The 20,000-nt window shown below is 51.2% G+C and overlaps 1 protein-coding gene across 2 annotated transcripts in view; it reads left to right on the top strand.

Moving 5' to 3' along the window:
- The window catches only part of LOC119574581 (protein held out wings-like), a 123,933-nt gene that overhangs the window by 92,500 nt on the left and 11,433 nt on the right, over positions 1 to 20,000 (top strand). For both annotated transcript variants that reach the window (XM_037921874.1, XM_037921875.1), the window contains exons 3-5: positions 17,960 to 18,076; positions 18,980 to 19,123; positions 19,639 to 19,729. In XM_037921874.1, the coding sequence (XP_037777802.1) occupies positions 17,960 to 18,076; positions 18,980 to 19,123; positions 19,639 to 19,729 (352 nt within the window). The remainder of the gene's footprint in view (positions 1 to 17,959; positions 18,077 to 18,979; positions 19,124 to 19,638; positions 19,730 to 20,000) is intronic.

Genomic DNA, 20,000 nt, shown 5'->3' with positions numbered 1-20,000 from the left:
TGCAACCGTCTCTTCCTCCTTGGTTTGTCCTGCAACCCTTGCAACCGCCTCTTTCTCCTTGTTTTGTCCTGCAGCCCTTCATTCCCCGTCCGAGCCAGCCACGCTCTTCTAAGTAACATTCCTTCGATCTCTTCCAAATTTGGCGATGGGCATTTGTCAGTCACGTTACGCGAAACTGCGGGAGGATTTGAAGAGGTTTTGAGAGGGAGATGAAGTGGGTGTTGCCATGGTGACTGACGCGTTGAGTGACGGCGAGAGCAATACCTGGCGGGATGCTGCGGGGGCGATTCCGACGCGGAAATTTTGCCTGGCATTGTCGAGGGACGGTGAGGCAGACGTTTGAGGACAGTGCAGTAGGACTACTCTGAAAGGCATAAATGGACCAGCTAGATCTTGTTTGCATTCCCCCTAAGAAATTTATTCCGTGTCCTTGTGTCTTGGAGTATGATTTATTGCTTAACGCAGGTGGAAGTTCGGCCGCCTTTCTCATACAAATGAGGCTGGGCACACTCACTGGCCCCAGGGTGTAATGGGACGACTCGGCCCCTCGCTCCGGATCCCGTGGACGACTTCCCGGCGCCTCTGCTCACCACGCAAAGTCGTGTCGGGATTGTTGCTGGGCTTACGCTCGGCTCACCCGCCTCCCTCGGCTCCCTTTGCTGGGAGCGCCGACGTTTTGCGGTTTCATGCTTCGACATTTCTTGCCATTGATGATAACCTCAGCGCGAGTGGTGTGTGCGAGCGCGGGCGGGGGCTGGGGTAGGGAGGCGGCCGTCTACGCCCCCACGGCCGTTTACCTTGTCGGGGCCTCCACAAGGTCGACCCCCGCCCTCCCTCCCTCCCCCTGTATTGCTGACCAATGCAGGAGATGCAGCCACAGAGCGTCGTTCCTGTGCTGGCCTGGCGAGGAGTAAACGAGTGTTGCAGGTGTAGCGTGAGTGGGTTGATGTGTATGTTTGTTTGTCGGTGCGTTCGTTTGTGTGAGTGTGTGTATGTGTGGGAGCGTCATGGCCGCGGGCAGCTGGCCACCCGTCGTGGCGCGCGTCTCAACATCTGTTAAAGAAAACCTAACTGTGGCCATTACTTCAATGTTGTGCGACCTCTGCCCCTGCGGAAGTCATCTTCATCACGTAAAGTTTCCTCTGCAAGAACATAACGCACGTTGCTCGCGCCTTAGCGTGCCTTCGACCTCTTATGACGTCATATGGCACCTCCGCTCCTTGTATGGGGTGGGGGCGGCGCTTCCCATAAATTGTTATCAAGGGCGTTCCCTGATGGACAATACGGGCACGGCCTCCCGAAGTTCGTGTTCGATGCAGACGCACCTTCTCGGAGGCAACTCCTCAACTCCGAACCCAACACCTGACTCAGCTTTCCCAGTCTTCCGCCCACCCGCTCAGCCTTCAAGTCCCGCACCCCTCCCCCCTCTCCCTCGCCGCCTTCATTCAGCTCAACCTGTTCTTGATGATCATGTGGCCGGCAGGCGCCCCCTATCTCCGCCTCCCCCCGTCTTCCTTGCCTTGTCCTCGCCTGCCTCTGCCCTCCCCTGCACTATTACCTCACCTGACTCGACCATCCCCTGCCGCTTCCCTGCCCTCCCTTTGTCCTTTTTCTGCCTGCTATATCTTGGCCTTTGTCTTTTACCAGCTCCTGACTTCCCTTGCGTCTGCCATTTTCTGCTTGTGTGACCCCTTGCCTTTGTCGTCCCCGTTTCAGTCCTCTCTGCCTGCATTTGCATTCTTTGCCTGCTCCCGCTCATAACCATGCCCCCCCCCCCCCCCCGTCCCTTGTCCCTGCCAACCGTGCCATTCCGATAAACGCCAAACTACCGACGTACTGCCAAGTACCTTGGTAATGTATTTTACAGATTCTTAATTGACAGTCCGTTTTACCGGTTTATTAACAGCCGACTGATGTGTCGTGTTGATCCGGCCATAGCAAGCTTGAATTACACATTGGAGAAATGTCGAAGATTGTTTTTGTCCCGAACCTCGGAAGAATTTGTCATACGTGGGTGAAAACGAGGAAGCGAATATACAGCAACCTTTGGAATTTGTGCGTTCCTCGCAATGGTCCTTTGCAATGCCCGAAATCGCTTCTCCGGGAAAGTAATCCTAGACTCGGGCGAGGACGCTGCTGTTTATGCGAGAGGCGCCACAGAAGCGACCCGTCAGCTCCTTCAGATTTCCCGAATATGGGATGAAAGTCTCATGTTTATTCCCTGTATTAAGGGAGCCGTGGAAGAGTTTGCCTTTTTCACGTTGCGTCCACACAGGAGCGCTTCTTTTGGGCATTTCTTGTTGACTGATGTGATAAGGAAAGAGAGAGTTTCGTGAAGTATCTCGGCAGACGAAACACTCATCTTTATGTTATCAGATGATTTTGTTTACTCATACTTTTACAATAGGTTTGGTAATGCACTGGTCGGACCCAAGCATTCCACGAAAATACATCATTAGTTTGGCATTACCATTAGTAAGAATTCATGGTACATTTGGGAGCGCCCAACGTCGGAGAAGTTTCCAGCGGTCCTTTCATCACTGTCACAGATTTCCCTCATCAGCTGGCCAAATTATGCTAATTACGTTAAATCGCCCATTTACTTTCATTAAAGTAATTTGCATACGGTTTCCAGCATCCTCATCCCCAAATTTTATGCTGCTGTAAATTCTGTAGATGGTACTTCATATACAAAAGTATCGTGTGTTATGTGAGATTCGGAAGGGGACACAGTGAAATAGGAAAGGAAAACAGGCAGTAGTGAAACGGGAAAGGAAAAGGGAGCAAAAGAGGAATTGGCAGAATGTACAGGAAATGAGAAGGAAATGATAATATACTATACACTTCTATCGCATCTTCTTTTGTCTTGGTGATATTGATCATTTTCAGTCCATGAAAGACCACCTGTCTAATAGATCTTTTTTCTTTGTCATTCCAGGTATGTTGTTGTCCTTAGTCCAGGCGCAAGTAGATGTGAGTGAGTACGAATAAATGTAGAATGTTCCACGAGAACGTATTAATCTTAAGTCCTGACATCGACCCGGCAATAAAGCTCTTGAAAAGGAGTATTTATGTTAGCCATTCGAAGGGCGGGAGTGCCAGGTGCGGGTGCGATGCCGTCTAAACATTTACGCGAGAAAGTCCGACGGCCGCGCCCGCCAGGTGGGTGACGGAGGCCTGGCACTCGCCGACGCCCCTGGCCCCGCCTGCTCACACGAATACGCACGGCAGGTCCATCCGTCCGTCAGATAAACGTGGAGATCCAATTCCTTTTTTTTTTTTTTTTAAGTCCGCCATCTTCCCCACGGAGAAATCGTTTACCGAGAGCGTAGCCGGGCGTGGAAGGTTCCTAAACAAATGGAAATCGGAGGAAATTAAATGCTTAGGCTGTAAATATTGTCACCGTCAGTAGTATCATTTCATTAGCTATAGTAAGAATCGGGGAATTAACGTCCATGGCTTCACCTGCAGCTGTCCTTTATCCCCCTTCAATTTTTTCTGTATTTTTGGGTTTTATAGGATGGACCGCTTGCAGTTTTATTTTATTTTTTGTAGGTTATTTTGGTATTGCGGTTGTTGTTGATGATGATGTTATTATTACTGTTATTGTTATTGTTATGATATCATCATCATCATCATCATTGTTTTATAATAATAATAGTAATATTAGTAATAATAATAATATTTAAAATAATAATAGCAATAATATTTATTATAATAGTAATTATTATCATCATCATTATATGTTATAGTTATTTGTTTATGTAAATTGAGAAAGCGGTTGTAAGACCGACAGCCGAGGGGTTAAGTAACGGCTTTCGGAACCCTTTTTATGAAACTGTGTACACCATGTAATTAGAGAGAGGCGTAACTGGGACAAACAGGTTCCCTCATGTACCGTGTACCTTATACCTTGTCATCAGGAATAGTCCAGCCTTATTGACAAGCTCGCAGAGATGCCGAGATGAGTGCGTCCTCGGGGTTGGTGGGGCCGCCTGTGCTTTCGAGAGTTGCGAAATGGCGTGAAGTTGTTATTTTTTATTGCTGTTCGTCATGGTGATTTTATTATTATTATCGTTATTGTAATCGTTATCGTTATTATTATTATTGTAATGATGATATTTGTCATTTTGATTATTTGCATCATCATTGTTGATGATGATGATGCTAATTGTCTTTGGGCAATTGCATTGATTTACGATTCGGCTAAATGTCAGAGTAATCATAATAGCAGAAAAGGTTATAACGAAACTGCAACAAAACACGGGTCCTCTCGCTTGTTTTCTGGCGTTTTCACTTTTTTTAACGTGTTTTCACTTGTTTTTCATCGCGTTTTCCTTGCGGTTTATTTTCTTACATAATTGGAATAATTATGCGCGACCATTAAGGCAAAGCAACGCCAGACCACAGCAGACGGAAAGCGAAAAGAGCCGCAACCCGGAGCGTGTGTGTGTGTGTGTGTGTGTGTGTGTGTGTGTGTGTGTGTGTGTGTGTGTGTGTGTGTGTGTGTGTGTGTGTGTGTGTGTGTGTGTATGTACGCACGTACATGTGTAAGTGTTTACCAGGGCGGTAGTGAGGCGGGTGTTGGCCTGCATTACCACATACCTGATGCCAAGTTCCAATGGCACCATGCCACCTGTGCCCGAGTTCACGCACATGTCCACCTACGCCGCTGCTCCGATTCGCATTCCGCTCGCCGCCCCAACACGCGCCGAAACAGGATGCAAACGTTCGGGCGAAACGGGCATGCACGCGATCCCGTTTAGGGTCTGTGAGAGGGAGAGGGGGAATGAGAGAGGGAGAGAGAGGGAATGAGAGAGAGAGAGGGAATGAGAGAGAGAGAGAGGGAATGAGAGAGAGAGAGAGAGAGGGAATGAGAGAGAGAGAGGGAATGAGAGAGAGAGAGAGAGGGAATGAGAGAGGGAGAGGGAATGAGAGAGAGAGAGAGAGGATGAGAGAGAGAGAGAGGGAATGAGAGAGAGAGAGAGAGAGAGAGAGGGAATGAGAGAGAGAGAGGGAATGAGAGAGAGAGAGGGAATGAGAGAGAGAGAGAGAGAGAGGGAATGAGTGAGAGAGAGAGGGAATGAGAGAGAGAGAGAGGGAATGAGTGAGAGAGAGAGAAAGAGAGAGAGAATAAGAGGCTGATGAGAGTTTTTTTTTTCCTTTCGGTCCTCGTGCAGGACGCTTCAGAAACCTCGTCCGTTCAGCTGTTGCCGTTGGCTGAACTACTTGGCTCACGTGATATTTGGTGACGACTATTGGCAGAGCGCGGTCCAGTTGAATACCTCGTACAGCGGCGTTATTCATTCAGTTGTTTATTTTGTTAAGTTATTGTAGGCGGTTTAAAATAAGCATATAGTCCAGAGTTGGAGTGCAAGCTTTTTCGCCGCCGCCGCCACCGCCAAGCAAAAAGACTTCACAAGGAGTGTCGGCAGAAGTCGGGTGTTCCGGAGCCGTTTGCTATCTTCCGGGTGTCACTTAGCGCTGCCCTAGGCGAAGAACCGATGCCGGATAATACGAGAAAAGGGGGAAAAAAGTGCATTCGAAATCGGGTCGGATAATCAGCTGGATCGAAAGTGAGTCGCTATGTCATCAGCGAGAGATTACGTCTTCTGCGATTATGTCGTTCGTTGCGAGGGAAGCGCTTGCACGCGAGTGAAGTTCATGGCGGAACGCGGACCTGCACGGTAATGGCGACAGTGTGGGAACGTCCTTCGGCAGCTGAGTCTGTCATGAGAACCTCGGGGGTCGTCATGCTCGTGGCTGGGGCGGCGGCGGCGCTGGCGGTGACAAGTGCTGGTGATAAGTCCTCTCTCTCTCTCTCCCCCTCCCCCTCCCTCTCCCTCCCGCTCCCTCTCCCTCTCCCTCCTCCCTCTCCTCTCTCTCCCTTCTCTCTCTCTCTCTCTCTCTCTCTCTCTCTCCTCTCTCCTCTCTCCTCATCTCCTCCTCCTCATCACTCACTCACTCATTCGCCTGCTCACTCACTCCTCACTCACTCACTCACTCCTCACTCTCACACACACACACACACACACACACACACACACACACACACACACACACACACACACACACACACACACAGATACACATACACATACACATACACAAAAATCTTTCCTCCTCCTACTTCCACTCTACCCCCTGCTTCTCCACAACCTCCTCCTCCTCCTCCTCCTCCTCCTCCTCCTCCTCCTCCTCCTCCTCCTCCTCCTCCTCCTCCTCCTCCTCCACTACCTCTTCCTCGCCCAGCTTCCTGATGAGTTAACCAGCTTCCACCCCCGCCCCCGCCCCCGCCCCCCCCCGGCCCTTCCCCTACTCGTGCCCCAGCCGTCAATCACGGCGTCTGTGTTCATGACGTTGCTCGTCCGCCGTGCTTGTGTGGCAGCGTGGATTTTTGCCCTGGGCTGACACTCGTACTGTTTTCCTCTCGTTCGTGGGAGTTCAGTTTTCGCCTTCCCTCTTGGTTTGACCTCCGGCTCGAGACTGGCGCGTTGCTTCCGTCAGGTGGTCTCAAACCGCCAAAATTTCGTGAGCGGCGCAAGGATGGTCACTCGCGCTTCTTTGTCTAGAAGTTGTCTTTATTTCTCATTGTGTTTTTTTCCCTGGCTTTATTTTATTTTTTTTTGTCATTTATTTATTTATTTATTCGTATTTTATTTCTTTTCTGGGCACCCCCTTTCCCTCCGAACGTTCATGTGATTTGCCCGTTTGACTCGCGGCTTGAAGATGGGGTTCGCTGTGATATCGCTTTCGTCGTGGAATATGCTCTGGTAACATGCCGTTTGACCGGCGATCGAGCGTTCGACTGTGGAGATGTGCAGAAAAAAAACTACGGAAAAAGTCACAAAGAAAGATATAATTGGCGCTTTTCGTTGCTCAGTCTTCATCTAATTCCGACGAGAATTGAGCGTCGCGATGCGTCAGTTGCAGATCTTGATTTGGTGAAATCAATCGCCTCCATTCATGGATTTTCTGCATTTGTCACCGTAACGTTGGTGATGTTGCGTAAGCTTTCGAGAACCAAACGAAATCCTGTGGACAGTTGCTTGTAGTGGCGTTGGTCCTCCTGCCAGAGGGGGAGGAGAGTTGGCTCGCGACATGTCTTTGTTTCGCTCTTTGTCGGAGTACAGCTGGGGGGTGAGGAGACGCGGCCGTGTGGCAGCGCGTGGCCTCCACCAAGGAAAACAGAGGGAGGAAGGCATGCGCTTTTTATCGTCATGTAAATATAATTCAAATGTTTTTGGCGAAAGACATTTTTACGTTTTGTTCCTGAGATCCTGTGCGCTTGGGAGGAGGACGACTGTATGTTTTGTGGGACGTCAATTATCAAAGGTTCCCATGCTATTACTCTTGCTCTCGGAAAGCCAACCGCGATTGTTACCATTTTTTGCAAGCCTGCAGTGGCAGCTGCGAAAGTAAGTTTCTGTAGGGACCTTTCCTTCTCTTAACTTTTTTTGTGCCAGTGTGGTGATCCGCTGTCGACACTTCAGTTGCGCCGCTTAGCTTAACTAATATTCCCTCTTGGAGGCCATGGGCGACCCGAAGAGAAAGAGGGAAACCGGCTTGCTTTGTCCCAGGATCTCCCGTACTGCCCGGTGGAAACTTCCTTGTTGTCCTTGTAAAGTTATGCTCCAGTGACTGGCATTGTCAGCGCCGTAGGAAAAGCATGCCACTAATAAGTTTTTACGTAAGAGTTGTTAAGTACGAGCTGGTGAGGTTGCAATTTTGATAAAATTAGGCGTTTCACGTTCCACCTGACCTTCTCCTAATGCCCAGGTTGTCATTCTCTCGGGGCATCAGAGGTGCAGCAGACTACTATCATCTTCCTTGCCACTGCGACGACTCGCCGCATCCGCACTCTCCGCCCTAGTATTTTTCATTCGCCGTGACTCTGATTCCGCGTAAACCCTTTACGAGTCGGGGCGCAGAGGACCGCCATGAGCGCGTAGACCCGCAGACGTCGAGACAAGCGCGCGAGGGAATGGCGATATGCGGCGGCACTTGACAAGTACTTGAGGGGCACATAGCATAGAGGCAAATGTTGGGGTTTTGTTGACGTCGGCGGGCTGTCAGCTTTCCCTTATTAGTTGTAAGTGCGATGCGATAGGTAATTGTAAGGGCAAATTGCAGAGTACTGTCAGGCATGTGGCTGCTGCGGTCGTTTGGCTTGTGGCGCACGCTGGGAGCGATCCGAGGGCGGATGGAGCCCCCTTTGGGCGCCTTGCACGGTCGTTTGAATAGCACGTGTTGCCGCTGCGTGGGCGTTGAAGCGCTCTCGTCACGAAGGCCTCCCCGGACACACTTCTCAGGGAAGAATCGCGGCGGTTTTACTTCTCCGTCAACACATCCCGTAAAGAAGCGGAGAAGAGGGAAGGCCCGCGGGCCCCGTCGCCGTGGTGCTCTGCCCTGCGAGGATGAGGAGAGTGCCGCTGCTCAGGACAGCCAGGGAAGGGCGAGGACAGGTGACGTCGCCGTCGTGTGCGAGGGGCCGGGGGCGGCTGGCTGTCGTGGTGACGTGTCCACGTGTCAGGATTGGCGGAGGGGCAGGGGGTCCCGGGGTGGCGCCGCACAGCTCTCGGTGGGATTCCTACATCAACACGGCCTGGCTCCCTCCAGCTGGCTGTGTCCTACCCCCGCCGCCCACATGCCTCGCAGTGATCCCAGCTGAGCGTCACCTTGGCCGCTTGCTGTCCACGTCGCCTGTCCCCTGGCGAGTTCAAGTTGACGGAGGTCGGGCGCTGGCAGGGTTGCCCAGGGCTTGTCCGAACGGCGCCCCTGACCGAAGGGCCTTCCGAGTGCGGCAGGAACGGGCATCGTCCGGGCGAGTCTCCCTCTTTCTGGACGTCTTAAGCTTGCGATCAGGAAGGCCATATCCGGGACCTGGCTAAATGCTTGGCCACACCGCAAGCACACGACGGCTGTGGTGTGAGCCTGCCACACGTCTACCCGGGGCTGTCCTGCCCCCCTGGACTGCGTAGGTTTGAGCAGACTCCTTTCCCTTCCTCCCTTTTAGCCCTCCTCCCACCCTTTCTCTATCTCCCGCTCCCATTCCTTCTCCCTCTCCTCTCCCTTTTCCTCTGTTTTCCTTCATCTCCCCCCCCCCCCCCCCCTCTCTCTCTCTCTCTCTCTCTCTCTCTCTCTCTCTCTCTCTCTCTCTCTCTCTCTCTCTCTCTCTCTCTCTCTCTCTCTCTCTCTCTCTCTCTCTCCCTCCCTCCCTCCCTCCCTCCCTCCCTCCCTCCCTCCCTCCTCCCTCCCTCCCTCCCTCCCTCCCTCCCTCTCTCTCCCTCTATCGTCTCTCCATTCTTCCCTCCCTCCCCCTCTCCGTTTTTCACTCTCCAAGCCAGTCCGTCCCTCCTGCTTTAACCCTCCCCTTTGCCTCGCATTTATTCCCCTCCCCTCGCGCCAAGTGTTAAAAAACGGCCCGACTAAGTGTAATGAGTCCGCCACACTCCGAATCGGAGGCGACAGAAAGCGTTACGGTAGTGAGATCCTCATTGGTTTTGATATTATCTTGACCCTCCGGATCGTGCCACCTAACCCCCCCCCCCCATGCACCCAATCCCCCCTCCCAGACAGAGCCTCTTGTCTCTCTCTCCCCCCCCCCTCCCCCCGCCTGCCGTCTCATCAGCCCTCGCTCATCATCTTAATTTATGCTCGTTACCACCACAATTACGTGCGCTCCTGCCCTTACGTCTCGCCAACGCTCGGGTAATTTATATTTTTTTACGCATTATCTCCATGGTCGGAGTGATGAATTGAGAGGCCCTGATTCAAGTTCAATCTTACGTGCAGCTGCTGTACGACAAGGCCGTATCTTAGCCCTATACCCTCCTCCCTTATTCTACCCCTACATGTACCCTTTTCACCCTTCAGGTGTTGGGTATCTCGGTGTGATCATGCGTAGCTGTAACGAAAATGGGAAGGGAGGGGAGGGGATGGATAGGGGAAGGTATGGATAGGGGAGGGGATAGATAGGGTAGGGTAAGATAAGGTAAGGTAGGGTAGGATAGAGTAGGGTAGGGTTGGGAGGGTAGGGTAGGGTAGGGTAGGGTAGAGTAGGGTAAGGTAGGGTAGGGGAGAATAGCGTAGAGTCAAGAGTAGTAGGGTAGAGGTAGAGGCAGGTTAGAGATAGAGAGGGAGATTGGGGTAACGGTAGATATCAAATTAGAAATAGAAGTTACAGGTGTAGCGTACAGCACCTTAGCCGACACTTCGAAAGGCCGGTATTTCGCCCGCTCGCGCGTGGGTGGGTGTTGTGCAAGTGCAGGCTGCTCCTCTGTTCAGACAAGCTGCTGGTGTGGCTCTGCCTGCTCCCAAACGTGTCATTCCGTGGACGATTTGTAAGTAGATGAAGCAGATCACATGAGCGTTTCATGGTTGAGCTCAAGCGTGAGAACAGTGGACACAACTCATTACGTCCCGCTGTAATGTTTCCAGCCGCGTCATGCTTAGCCCAGTGCATCGCGAGAGTGCCATTGTAACTTTTGATTTCAAGATGACCGAGAAACCGAGTGAAAATGGCGAGGTACTCTCGCACATTCACACCTCCATGATTACGTTTTCACTTATGTTGTAATTCCTCCTTGCTTGATTTTTTTTTCTTTTTTTTTCTTTTCTTTTTTTTTTCTTTTTCTGCGTAATAGCTGATCATCAGGTTGTTTCATCACCGGCGAGCAGATGTTAAAGATGCCGGTGGATTTCGAAACCAATTTGGCTCGACGTAAGCCTTAGGAACAGGTTTTAAATCCACATCGTCCCGGAGATGTGGCTGATATCGCCTTAACGACGGACAGAATGATGGATGTCGCCGGAATCACGTCGTTTTCGTCGCTCCCGTTCGCTCCGGGATCCGGACCCACGCGGACTCCATAAAGAAGCAGGCGGAGAGATAAGGAGCCGCCGCCTTTCTTCTAACCTACATCGCGTGTTCCCCTTCGTGAGAGGAACGAAGGTTTACCCTAAAAGGCGCTGCGCTGGCTGCGGCAGCGTCCCGACGGGCGATAGGCCTAGGGTTGCCTCCGCTGCCAACATCTTAACGCGGGCATTATCTCATTGTCTGGCCTCGCCGCCGCCGCTGCCCGAGGGAGGCCTTGTGGCTGATCGAAATTTGTTTTCATTAGTAAGTAACGTCGGCTTACAAAGACAACTGTCAGGGCGTTTATACAGTGCCTAGCAGACATAACTGTCGTTTCTCTGCTGTGGCCGCGGCTGAGTGCTCGGTGCCCTTTGTCGAGCAGCAGAAGGTAATGGACGAACGACCCAAGCTCGCCTCCTCCATTAGTGCTTGGCTTGTGACGCACGTACCTTACCCGGGGTACCTGGCCATCCGGACGGAACTTTAAGGACTTTCGCGACCTTGGCGGAGATAAGAACTTGACAGACATTAATTCGCTGATAGTAGGGATGGGAGCGAGCGGCTCCGGCGACCTCCTTGCCGTGCTTGTGCGTCTGGGGAGAGGCGGGTGTGCATTCACGGCCGTCTTGCAGTTTGAATTATTTTTGTTTCTGTTGGATGTTTACATGCTGCTGCTCTCTCTCTCTCTCCCTCTCCCTCTCTCTCTCTCCCTCCCCTCTCCTCTCTCTCTCCTCCTCTCTCTCTCTCCTTCTCTCCCTGTTTCTCTCTCCTCCTCTCTCTCTCTCTCTCTCCCTCTCTCCTCTCTCCCTCTCAAATCTCTCTCTCTCTTTCCCCCCTCTCCTCTCCTCTACTCTCTCTCTCCTCTCTCTCTCCCCTCTCTCTCTCCTCTCTCTCTCCTCTCTCTCTCCCCTCTCTCTCCTCTCTCTCTCTCTCTCTCCTCTCTCTCTCCCCTCTCTCTCCTCTCTCTCTCCCCTCTCCCCTCTCCCTCTCTCTCTCCCCTCTCTCTCTCTCTCTCTCTCTTTCTCACTCTATCTATTTATTTATCAATCTGTCTGGATAGCGCTGAAACCGCCCTTCGTCGGTACCTGGGCGTAAGATCATACCCGTTCAGGAGCGGGAACGCAAGGGGCGAGGAGGCCTTCGCGGAGGCGTGGCTTGGTGCCCAGCCGCCGGCCAGAGGGAGGCCTCGACTCTTCGTGACTGCAGAGGTGTGTGGATCAACTCCCCGCGAGGGTCGGCTCTTCCCCGAATTGAAATTTGTAGTCGGTGCTCAAAGGAGCTGCCGCCCCATAAAACTCAGCGGGTTAGCGCCAGGCCCGGACAGGCGATCCCACGCGTTCCCTCAAATGGAAGGCGCTGGTGCCTCGTCTGCGTGAGGGGGGGGAGGCTGGGCTGCCCTTGATGGCGGGGACGTTATCCTTTGATCGGCTCTGGCTTTTTATTCGTAGTCTCATCTCGCGCTGCCATAAACGTGCGGCCTTTTGTTATTTGTTACGCTGCCTTGTAGGGGCGCCCTGCCCTCCATACGGAATCGTAAGAGACACTTCAGCTTACTGTGTGACACCAGCGCATCAGTTTGACAATTCAGTGCAAAGATGACATAGAGAGAGAAAATGGGTGAGAGAGGTAGAGAGAGAGAAAAAAGAGAAAGAGAAAAAGAGAGCGAGACTTGTCATTCTCGCCACACAGGCGAAGCAGCCTGTCTTAACATCTTTACGTCCAAGCATGCTAGAGATACTGGTCTTTCTTTCTGTATGTAATACATTCTAGTTGTCCCGAAATGACACCTCTTTCGCTTCTCCCTTTCGGTCTGATTTCTCTCTCTCTCTCTCTCTCTCTCTCTCTCTCTCTCTCTCTCTCTCTCTCTCTCTCTCTCTCCTCTCTCTCCCTCTCCTCTCCCTCTCTCCCTCCTCTCTCTCTCTTCTTCTCTTCTCTCTCTCTCTCCCTCCTCTCTCTCTTCTTCTCCTCTCCTCTCCCTCTCCTCTCCCTCTCTTCTCTCTACTCTCCCTCTCCTCCTCCCTCTCCTCTCCTCTCCCCTCTCTCTAACCTCTCTCATCGTCCATCTTCTCTCTCTCTGGGTCCGACTCTCTACTCTTCTACTCCTCTTACCCTCCTCTCTTCCTTACTCGCCAACCCTTCTCAATCTCTTACTATTTTCTCCTCCCTCCTTTCTCCTCCTCCTTCCCTCCTCCTCCCCTCTCCTCCCTCCCCTCCTCCTCCCTCCTCTCTTCCTTCTCTTCTCTTCCTTTCCCTTCTCTTGAGGACGAACGATTCTCAAGCGACGGCGTCAAAGGTCAGGGCAGAGGCCGACTTCTGTGGGGGTGGGGGTGGGGGTGGGGGAAGGGAAGGGGGGATGGCTATTGTTACTCGCTATGTGAGGCCTTCTGGGTGATCTGTAATCGAAGGGAAAATCTTCTAATCAAATCTCTTAGCCGAGTGAAAGCCGCGTATTTTCTCCTCCTCCTCCTTCTCCTCCTCCTCCTCCTCCTCCTCCTCCTCCTCCTCCTTTTCCCCCTCCTTCTCTTCCTTCTCCTTCTCTTCCTTCTCCTTCTCTTCCTTTTCCTCCTCCTCCTCCTCCTCCTCCTCCTCCTCCTCCTCCTCCTCCTCCTCCTCCTCCTCCTCCTCCTCCTCCTCCTCCTCCTCCTCCTCGTCTTGCTCCTCCTCCTCCTCCTCGTCTTCCTCCTCTTCCTCCTCGTCTTCCTCCTCCACTTCCCCCTCCTCCTCCTCCAAGCATCGACGGAGAGGGAAGAGTGGGCTTGCAGTACAAGGGTGTGACTTAACGCCTTGGTTGCCGAGTTTATGGTCATTCTAATGCATCTGCCGTCGGGCGTGATGTAAACACACTGCTGCTGCTTGGACGAAGAGCCAGGAGAGCGCGGGGGTACTGCAGGAGCGTGGGGAGGGGAGGTGAGGGCCGGGAGGGAGGGGAGGGTGGTACGTGGAGTGGGGGGTCCATTTCCTCTGCATTATTTTCCTTGTTCTCCTCCTAATATTTACTGCCCTAGTCTTCTTCTTTTTTTGGTCCTCTTCCTTCTTTTCCTTGTCTTCCTCCTGAATTCCCTTGTCTTCCCCCTCATTTTCCTCGTCCTCGCCGTTCCTTCCCCTCCCTCCCCTCTTCATATTAGCATCTCCTCCCCCACCGCCGCAAAAAGGGTACGGCGCACCTGTCTCTCTCGATGGCGTCGGGAGCCTGTCGGCGTGGGAGCGGGGGGGGATGGGTGGCTGCGGAAGCAGCGGCGGAGGGGAAGGGAAAGGGGGAAGAGGGGAGGGAGAAGAGAGCAGGGGAAGAGGGGGGAGAGGGAGAAGGGGGAAAGGAGAGGGAAGAGAGAGGGGAAAGGGGGGAGAGGGAGTAGGGGTGAAAGGGTGGGAAGAGAGAGAGAAAGGGAGAAAAAGGGGAGATGGGAATTAGAGTAAGGGGGAAGGGGAGGAGAGAAGGGAAGGGAAGGAGGAGGGAATGAGGGGAGAGAAAGCGGGTGAAAGGAGGGATGGAAACGGGGGGGGGGGGGGAGAAAGAGAGGTGTAAGCGGGGAAAGAGGAAGGAGGGAAAAGGAAAATGGTTTGGGAAGGGAGTCTGAGGAGATTGAGATGGCGATCAGATACGAGATAGAGAAGACGTCCTCATTAATTTATTCCTGACGAGGAACTTGTTTATTTTGGCACCATTGTTGGAGGTGATAACGATCCCACAAACGTAGGCATAGTCCTATCCCCCCCGCTCTCTCTCTCTCTCTCTCTCTCTCTCTCTCTCTCTCTCTCTCTCTCTCTCTCTCTCTCTCTCTCTCTCTCTCTCTCTCTCTCTCTCTCTCTCTCTCTCTCCCTCTCTCCTCCTCCCTCTCCCTCTCCTCTCCCTCCTCCCCTCTCCTCTCTCTCTCTCTCTCTCTTTCCTCCTTTCCCTCCCCTTCCCCCCTCTCTTTTTCCCATACTCTCCCTCTCTCTCCCTTTCCCTTTTTTTCAGGAGCGATTCGCCAGGAGTACGCGCTTGCAAGCAGATGCACGGCAAAGAATGTCGCAAATATGCAGGTGAAGGCACAGGGTCAGAAGTGCGCATTTTTAGTCTTGGGCTTTGGGTGTTTTTGTTAGCTTCCTCGAGTCGGCATAGTGAACGTGGGAAGCCTTCACTTCTCCTCGGTCCAATTATGTTGTTTTTGTAGCCTCTCCGTCGGCGCAGCAAATCTTTTTCTTTTTGTCAAAGTGTTCCAGAAATTACGGTGACTTTGAATGTTTGACGTGGCATTTAACGCACGTATATTCCTCATTTCTGATTTTATGGCATTCTTTATCCATGATATATGGCAATGGGCGGCATTAGTGTCCGCGTTTGAGATCTGCGTTAATAATCCGGTCCAAGAGTTTGTGGCCTGAGGCGCTTGCATTTCATTTTCCCGTCGGCGTTGCGAGCGTTTCCGTCACATTCGTCCGATCCCGAATGTCATTTCTTGCGGCGGGCGTACGCTGTGGTGCCGGCCAGGTGGCGCCTTGCTGGGGGAGGAGCTTTTTGTGCGGCCCCCCCCCCCCCCCGCACGTGGCTCCACCCGCGCCCTGCTTTTTGCCGATGTCCTGTGACTCTCCGCACCACGCCGCCCGTCTTCGCCCCGGCCCCACACCCGCGGCGACAGCATCACCCTGCATCACCGGCGCGAACTTCCTTTCCTCCGCGATTAAGGTTGGCGTCCCGAAGAGGGGGCTGGGGTGGGGTGGGGTGGGGGGGGAGGGAGGGTTCTTATGCGCCTTTTACCGGGCTTGATATTCAGACTTTTCACAGATCCAGAAGATAAATTTATCTCGGCTCGGATGCTGAAAGCTGCTGCTGCTCGCGGAAACCAGGCATTGCGCGGTTATGAATGATGAAAAGATGCGTGGTTATGTATTTTTAAGGTTTTAAGTTTTAAGTTTGGAGAGTAAACAAGGCCGTAGGCATTCAGCTGTTGCTCTATGACACCCGTGTTTTTCTCCCCCCAAGGTCAAACCATATTATTCAACATTCAAGGAATTGACACGTTTGTGTTTTGGCGGAGATTCATATGTCTATTTCATGCGGTTGCTTACAGATAGGAACCAGGTTGCATCATTAAATTAACATGCGAAACGATTGCAGGCCTGTTGATTTTTATGTACGTTTCGTTGTTACATGTCATGACACCTATTTCCGCGCACAAATTGAGTCACGGCTGGCAAGCCAAACGACTTCGGCCATGCTGAAGTCGACCCTGGTGCCTAGCCCCCTCTTCCTTCTCTCTCCCTCTCCTCACACTTCTCTCTCGTCTCCCTTTCCCTCTCCCTATCCCTATCCCTTTCCCTTCCCCCTCCTTTGCCCCTATCCTCCGTCGTTGTCGGCCTCCCCCTTCCTCTTCCTCATCCCCTTCCCCTTTCTTTACTGCTTCCCCTCCTCCTGTCCCTTTCCTTGCTGTAATGAGTGAGGGCGCCAGGTAGCATCGAGCGTTTACGTTGGCACGCGCTGATGGCACCGAGGCACCCCGTCTCCCACCCGTTCCCACCTGGCCCACCCAATCCACGTACTCCTGTTTACTCTTGCATTCTGAATTTGCGTGTTTGTGCACTACGTAAGGGTACTCTGTTGTTGTTTATGCTGCTGCTGTTATTTGTTTATAAACACTAGGTTTTGTAGAGCATCGATCGACGATTCAGCTAAAAAACAAAGGAAGGTCTTGTGACTCGTGAGGGTTGATAAAATCAGATGTGACTGACTCATTAGGTGATCAAGAGGAAAGAAATAAAAAAAAAAGTTGTTAGTTTTAGCATGGATGACGAGTTCGAGTGTTTACCTTGGTGGGGGTCCAAGGTTTGCGTGGCACAGTAGAACACAGTCTCTCTCTCTCTCTCTCTCTCTCTCTCTCTCTCTCCCTCTCCTCCTCCTCCCTCTCTCTCCTCCCCCCTCCCTCCCACCTCTCTCTCTCCCAATCCTTCTCCTTCTCCCCCCCCTCTCTCTCTCTCTCGCTCTCGCTTTCTCTCTCTTTCTCTTTCTCTTGTGTAAGGAAGATAGAGGAAAATGTGTACGTTCCTTTCCTTTGACATTCCCCACTTTCATAAAACAGGCAGGTAGCCACATACACACACGCACTCATATGCACACATACAGCAAAGAAGCTGACTTAACGTTTAGCTTTTGTGACGCAATGCGCGTGCTTGCGTGTGTTTTGGGTAAAGGTCGGCGGCGGAAACTTCACGTCCGAGACATAGTTGTGAAGTGTCCAAGAGGAGAGACGTGTCGTGGCGACGTGTCCCGTGAGACATCGCGGAGGCGTAGAAGCGACTCGACGGGGGAGAAGGTGCGCTCACCCACGCCTACGCTGTCACACCCGCTGCCCCACCTGGACTCACCCATGGCCGCGCCGCCCCCTTCGTTCGAGATGGGTGAAGCAAGGAGGCTGCGGACGTAGCAAAGGGGATTTCGAAACACTACGTTGGAGGCGGCAGCGGGCGCTTAGACACGGAGGAGGCCAGCGAAGGGCGAGCGGACGGCGGCGCTAAGGAGAGTTCGAGTCCGGGATACTTATTTTTGGCGGCGGAGAGGGACGCAGAGGGCGAAGGCAAATAGCTGGCTTGGAATTGCCTTCGTGGACGGAAGAGCTTTGGGTTGGGTGGGATGGGTTGATAGGCGGGAGCGGGTTGGGCGGCGGGTGGCATGGGTAGGGTGGTGGGTGTATATATAGCATGGGGTCTGGGTCGCACGCCGCTTGTGTATTAATAACCCAGCCCAGATGGACAGACGCCACCGGTGCTACCTCGCACCAGCACCACCACCGTAGCACTGAAAATTGTCGCTGTTCACGAGATGAAGTGCCATCACACCTGCTGCCACACTCGCGACGCCCGTCATATCAAACGCCACCCACATGCACGTAATACATGGCACGCTTCCTTGACCTGGACACGGTATTGGCCTCTTCGTCATGACGTTTCCTTTGCGTAATGGCCAAGTGCGTCTCGCCACCGCCTGGTGCGCTGATTGGCTCTCCACGTACGCTATACGAAAGCTTCTTTGATGTACTTATCTTGGCTTTTGGTTTTGCTTAGTTGCAAGACACGTCACGCATTGTAGTAAGAGTGATCTAACGATTGTTTAATTCTCTCTTCTTTCAGTTCAACTTCGTGGGTCGAATACTTGGGCCGCGAGGTATGACGGCCAAACAGCTAGAGCAAGAGACTGGGTGCAAGATCATGGTGCGCGGGAAGGGCTCAATGCGGGACAAGAAGAAGGTTAGTCCCCCCCTCCTCCGGCACTCACTCCTCACTCGCCAAGGCACACAAAGAACTGGAAACTTGCTATTCTAAATTGTAGAATATAACTGTTTGAGTTGTTTGTTGTGTCTCAATCCTTTTAGCTTTTAACTCCACTTTTCATCTATGCCTGCCACCCTCACGCTCTCACTCTGTCTCTCTCTCTCTCTCTCTCCTCTCTCTCTCTCTCCTCTCTCTCTCTCTCTCCTCCCTCCTCCTCCTCCTCCTCCTCCTCCTCCTCCTCCTCCTCCTCCTCCTTCCCTCTCTCCCCTCCCTCCCTCCCTCCCTCCCTCCCTCCCTCCCTCCTCCTCCTCTCTCCCTCCCTCTCCTCCCCCCTCCTTCCCTCCCTCCCTCTCCTTTCTCTTACCTTACCACTTTCTCTCCTCTACCTCATCTCTTCCTTACTCATCTTCTTTATCTTATGACATATATTTAATACACAGTTAAATGGAAATTCTTAACATTATCATGATATTTTGTTTGATATATATTACATGCTGCATACTCAGGAACAGGACTATTGTCTGAAGAGGGATTTTAACAGGATGTAAGTTGATGTTAGTTTGAATAATATTCTTCAGTAACATTTGGTTTTCTTGTTTATTAGATATGTATTTAATATGTTATGATGTTCATTGTCTGTGTTTGTTATCACCCACCAAATACAGTTTTGTATTTCTTAAAACTTCCTGCAAGTATGTTATAGATGACAGATTGTTACTGTATTAAAGTTTGGATAATATAATGATGTGTCTGCTTTTGTGCTTGTCATTGTGGTATTGCATGTAAACCTTGGTAATGCCCTCATAGGATAATTTTTACAAAAATTCAGAACCTTTTGACAAGAGTATTAACTGCAATGATTTATGAATTGTGAAACAGGAGGAGCAGAACCGCGGCAAACCCAACTGGGAGCACTTAAATGAGGAATTGCACGTTCTCATTACTGTAGAAGACACAGAGAACAGAGCCAAGCTTAAAATTCAGCGGGCAATTGAAGAGATCCGAAAGCTGCTTGTCCCATCAGTAAGTTTAGATATTTATCGGTTATTTGACTGTTTTATATATGTGTGTGTGTGTGTGTGTGTGTGTGTGTGTGTGTGTGTGTGTGTGTGTGTGTTGTGTGTGTGTGGTGTGTGTGTGTGTGTGTGTGTGTGTGTGTGTGTGTGTGTGTGTGTGTGTGTGTGTGTGTGTGTGTGTGTGTGTGTGTGTGTGTGTGTGTGTGTGTGTGTGTGTGTGTGTGTGTGTGTGTGTGTGTGTGTGTGTGTGTGTGTGTGTGTGTTATAATATATGATATATATATTTTTTATATATATTTTTATTTATATATTTATTTATATATTTATGTATTTATATTTATAATCTGATATACTAGTTTTTATTTTATTTTTATTTGCTTTTTCTCTTTTCTTTTCTTTCCTTTCGTTTACTTTTAAAATGTTGGTTCTGACCAGTCTGACAGTTTTTGAAGGTGTTTCTGCGTGTGTTATATTTTTAGAAATTCTGTTGGCAGTTTTCATTAAAAAGTAATAATATTATAGGCTGATGGTGAAGATGAACTCAAGAAGAGACAGCTAATGGAGCTTGCCATTATCAATGGGACATACAGAGACTCTTCCAGCAAGAATGCAGGTATGTTCCATCCAGTGTTTTTAAGCACTGTTTGTAGTTATTACACCTTTAGTGTTATAATTTGAATTCCTGCTTGTGACTTTGCTTAAATAATACAAGTTATGACTATAGAGAGGACTGGTGTGTTACTGGCATCATATGCTCTTGGAATTGCACTCCTAATAGCAGTGCGGGTCATATACACACTCAAGTAGAGCACCATACTGTAGGAGTATTTGCTTTTTGGAGTATCAGATCCTATTTGTAGTTGCAGTATATGATTTCAGTTCCT

Source organism: Penaeus monodon, chromosome 6, assembly GCF_015228065.2.
Source record: "Penaeus monodon isolate SGIC_2016 chromosome 6, NSTDA_Pmon_1, whole genome shotgun sequence".
NCBI lineage: Eukaryota > Metazoa > Arthropoda > Malacostraca > Decapoda > Penaeidae > Penaeus > Penaeus monodon.
Note: the sequence above shows the minus strand (reverse complement) of the source record. Positions and strands in the feature narration are given on the sequence as shown.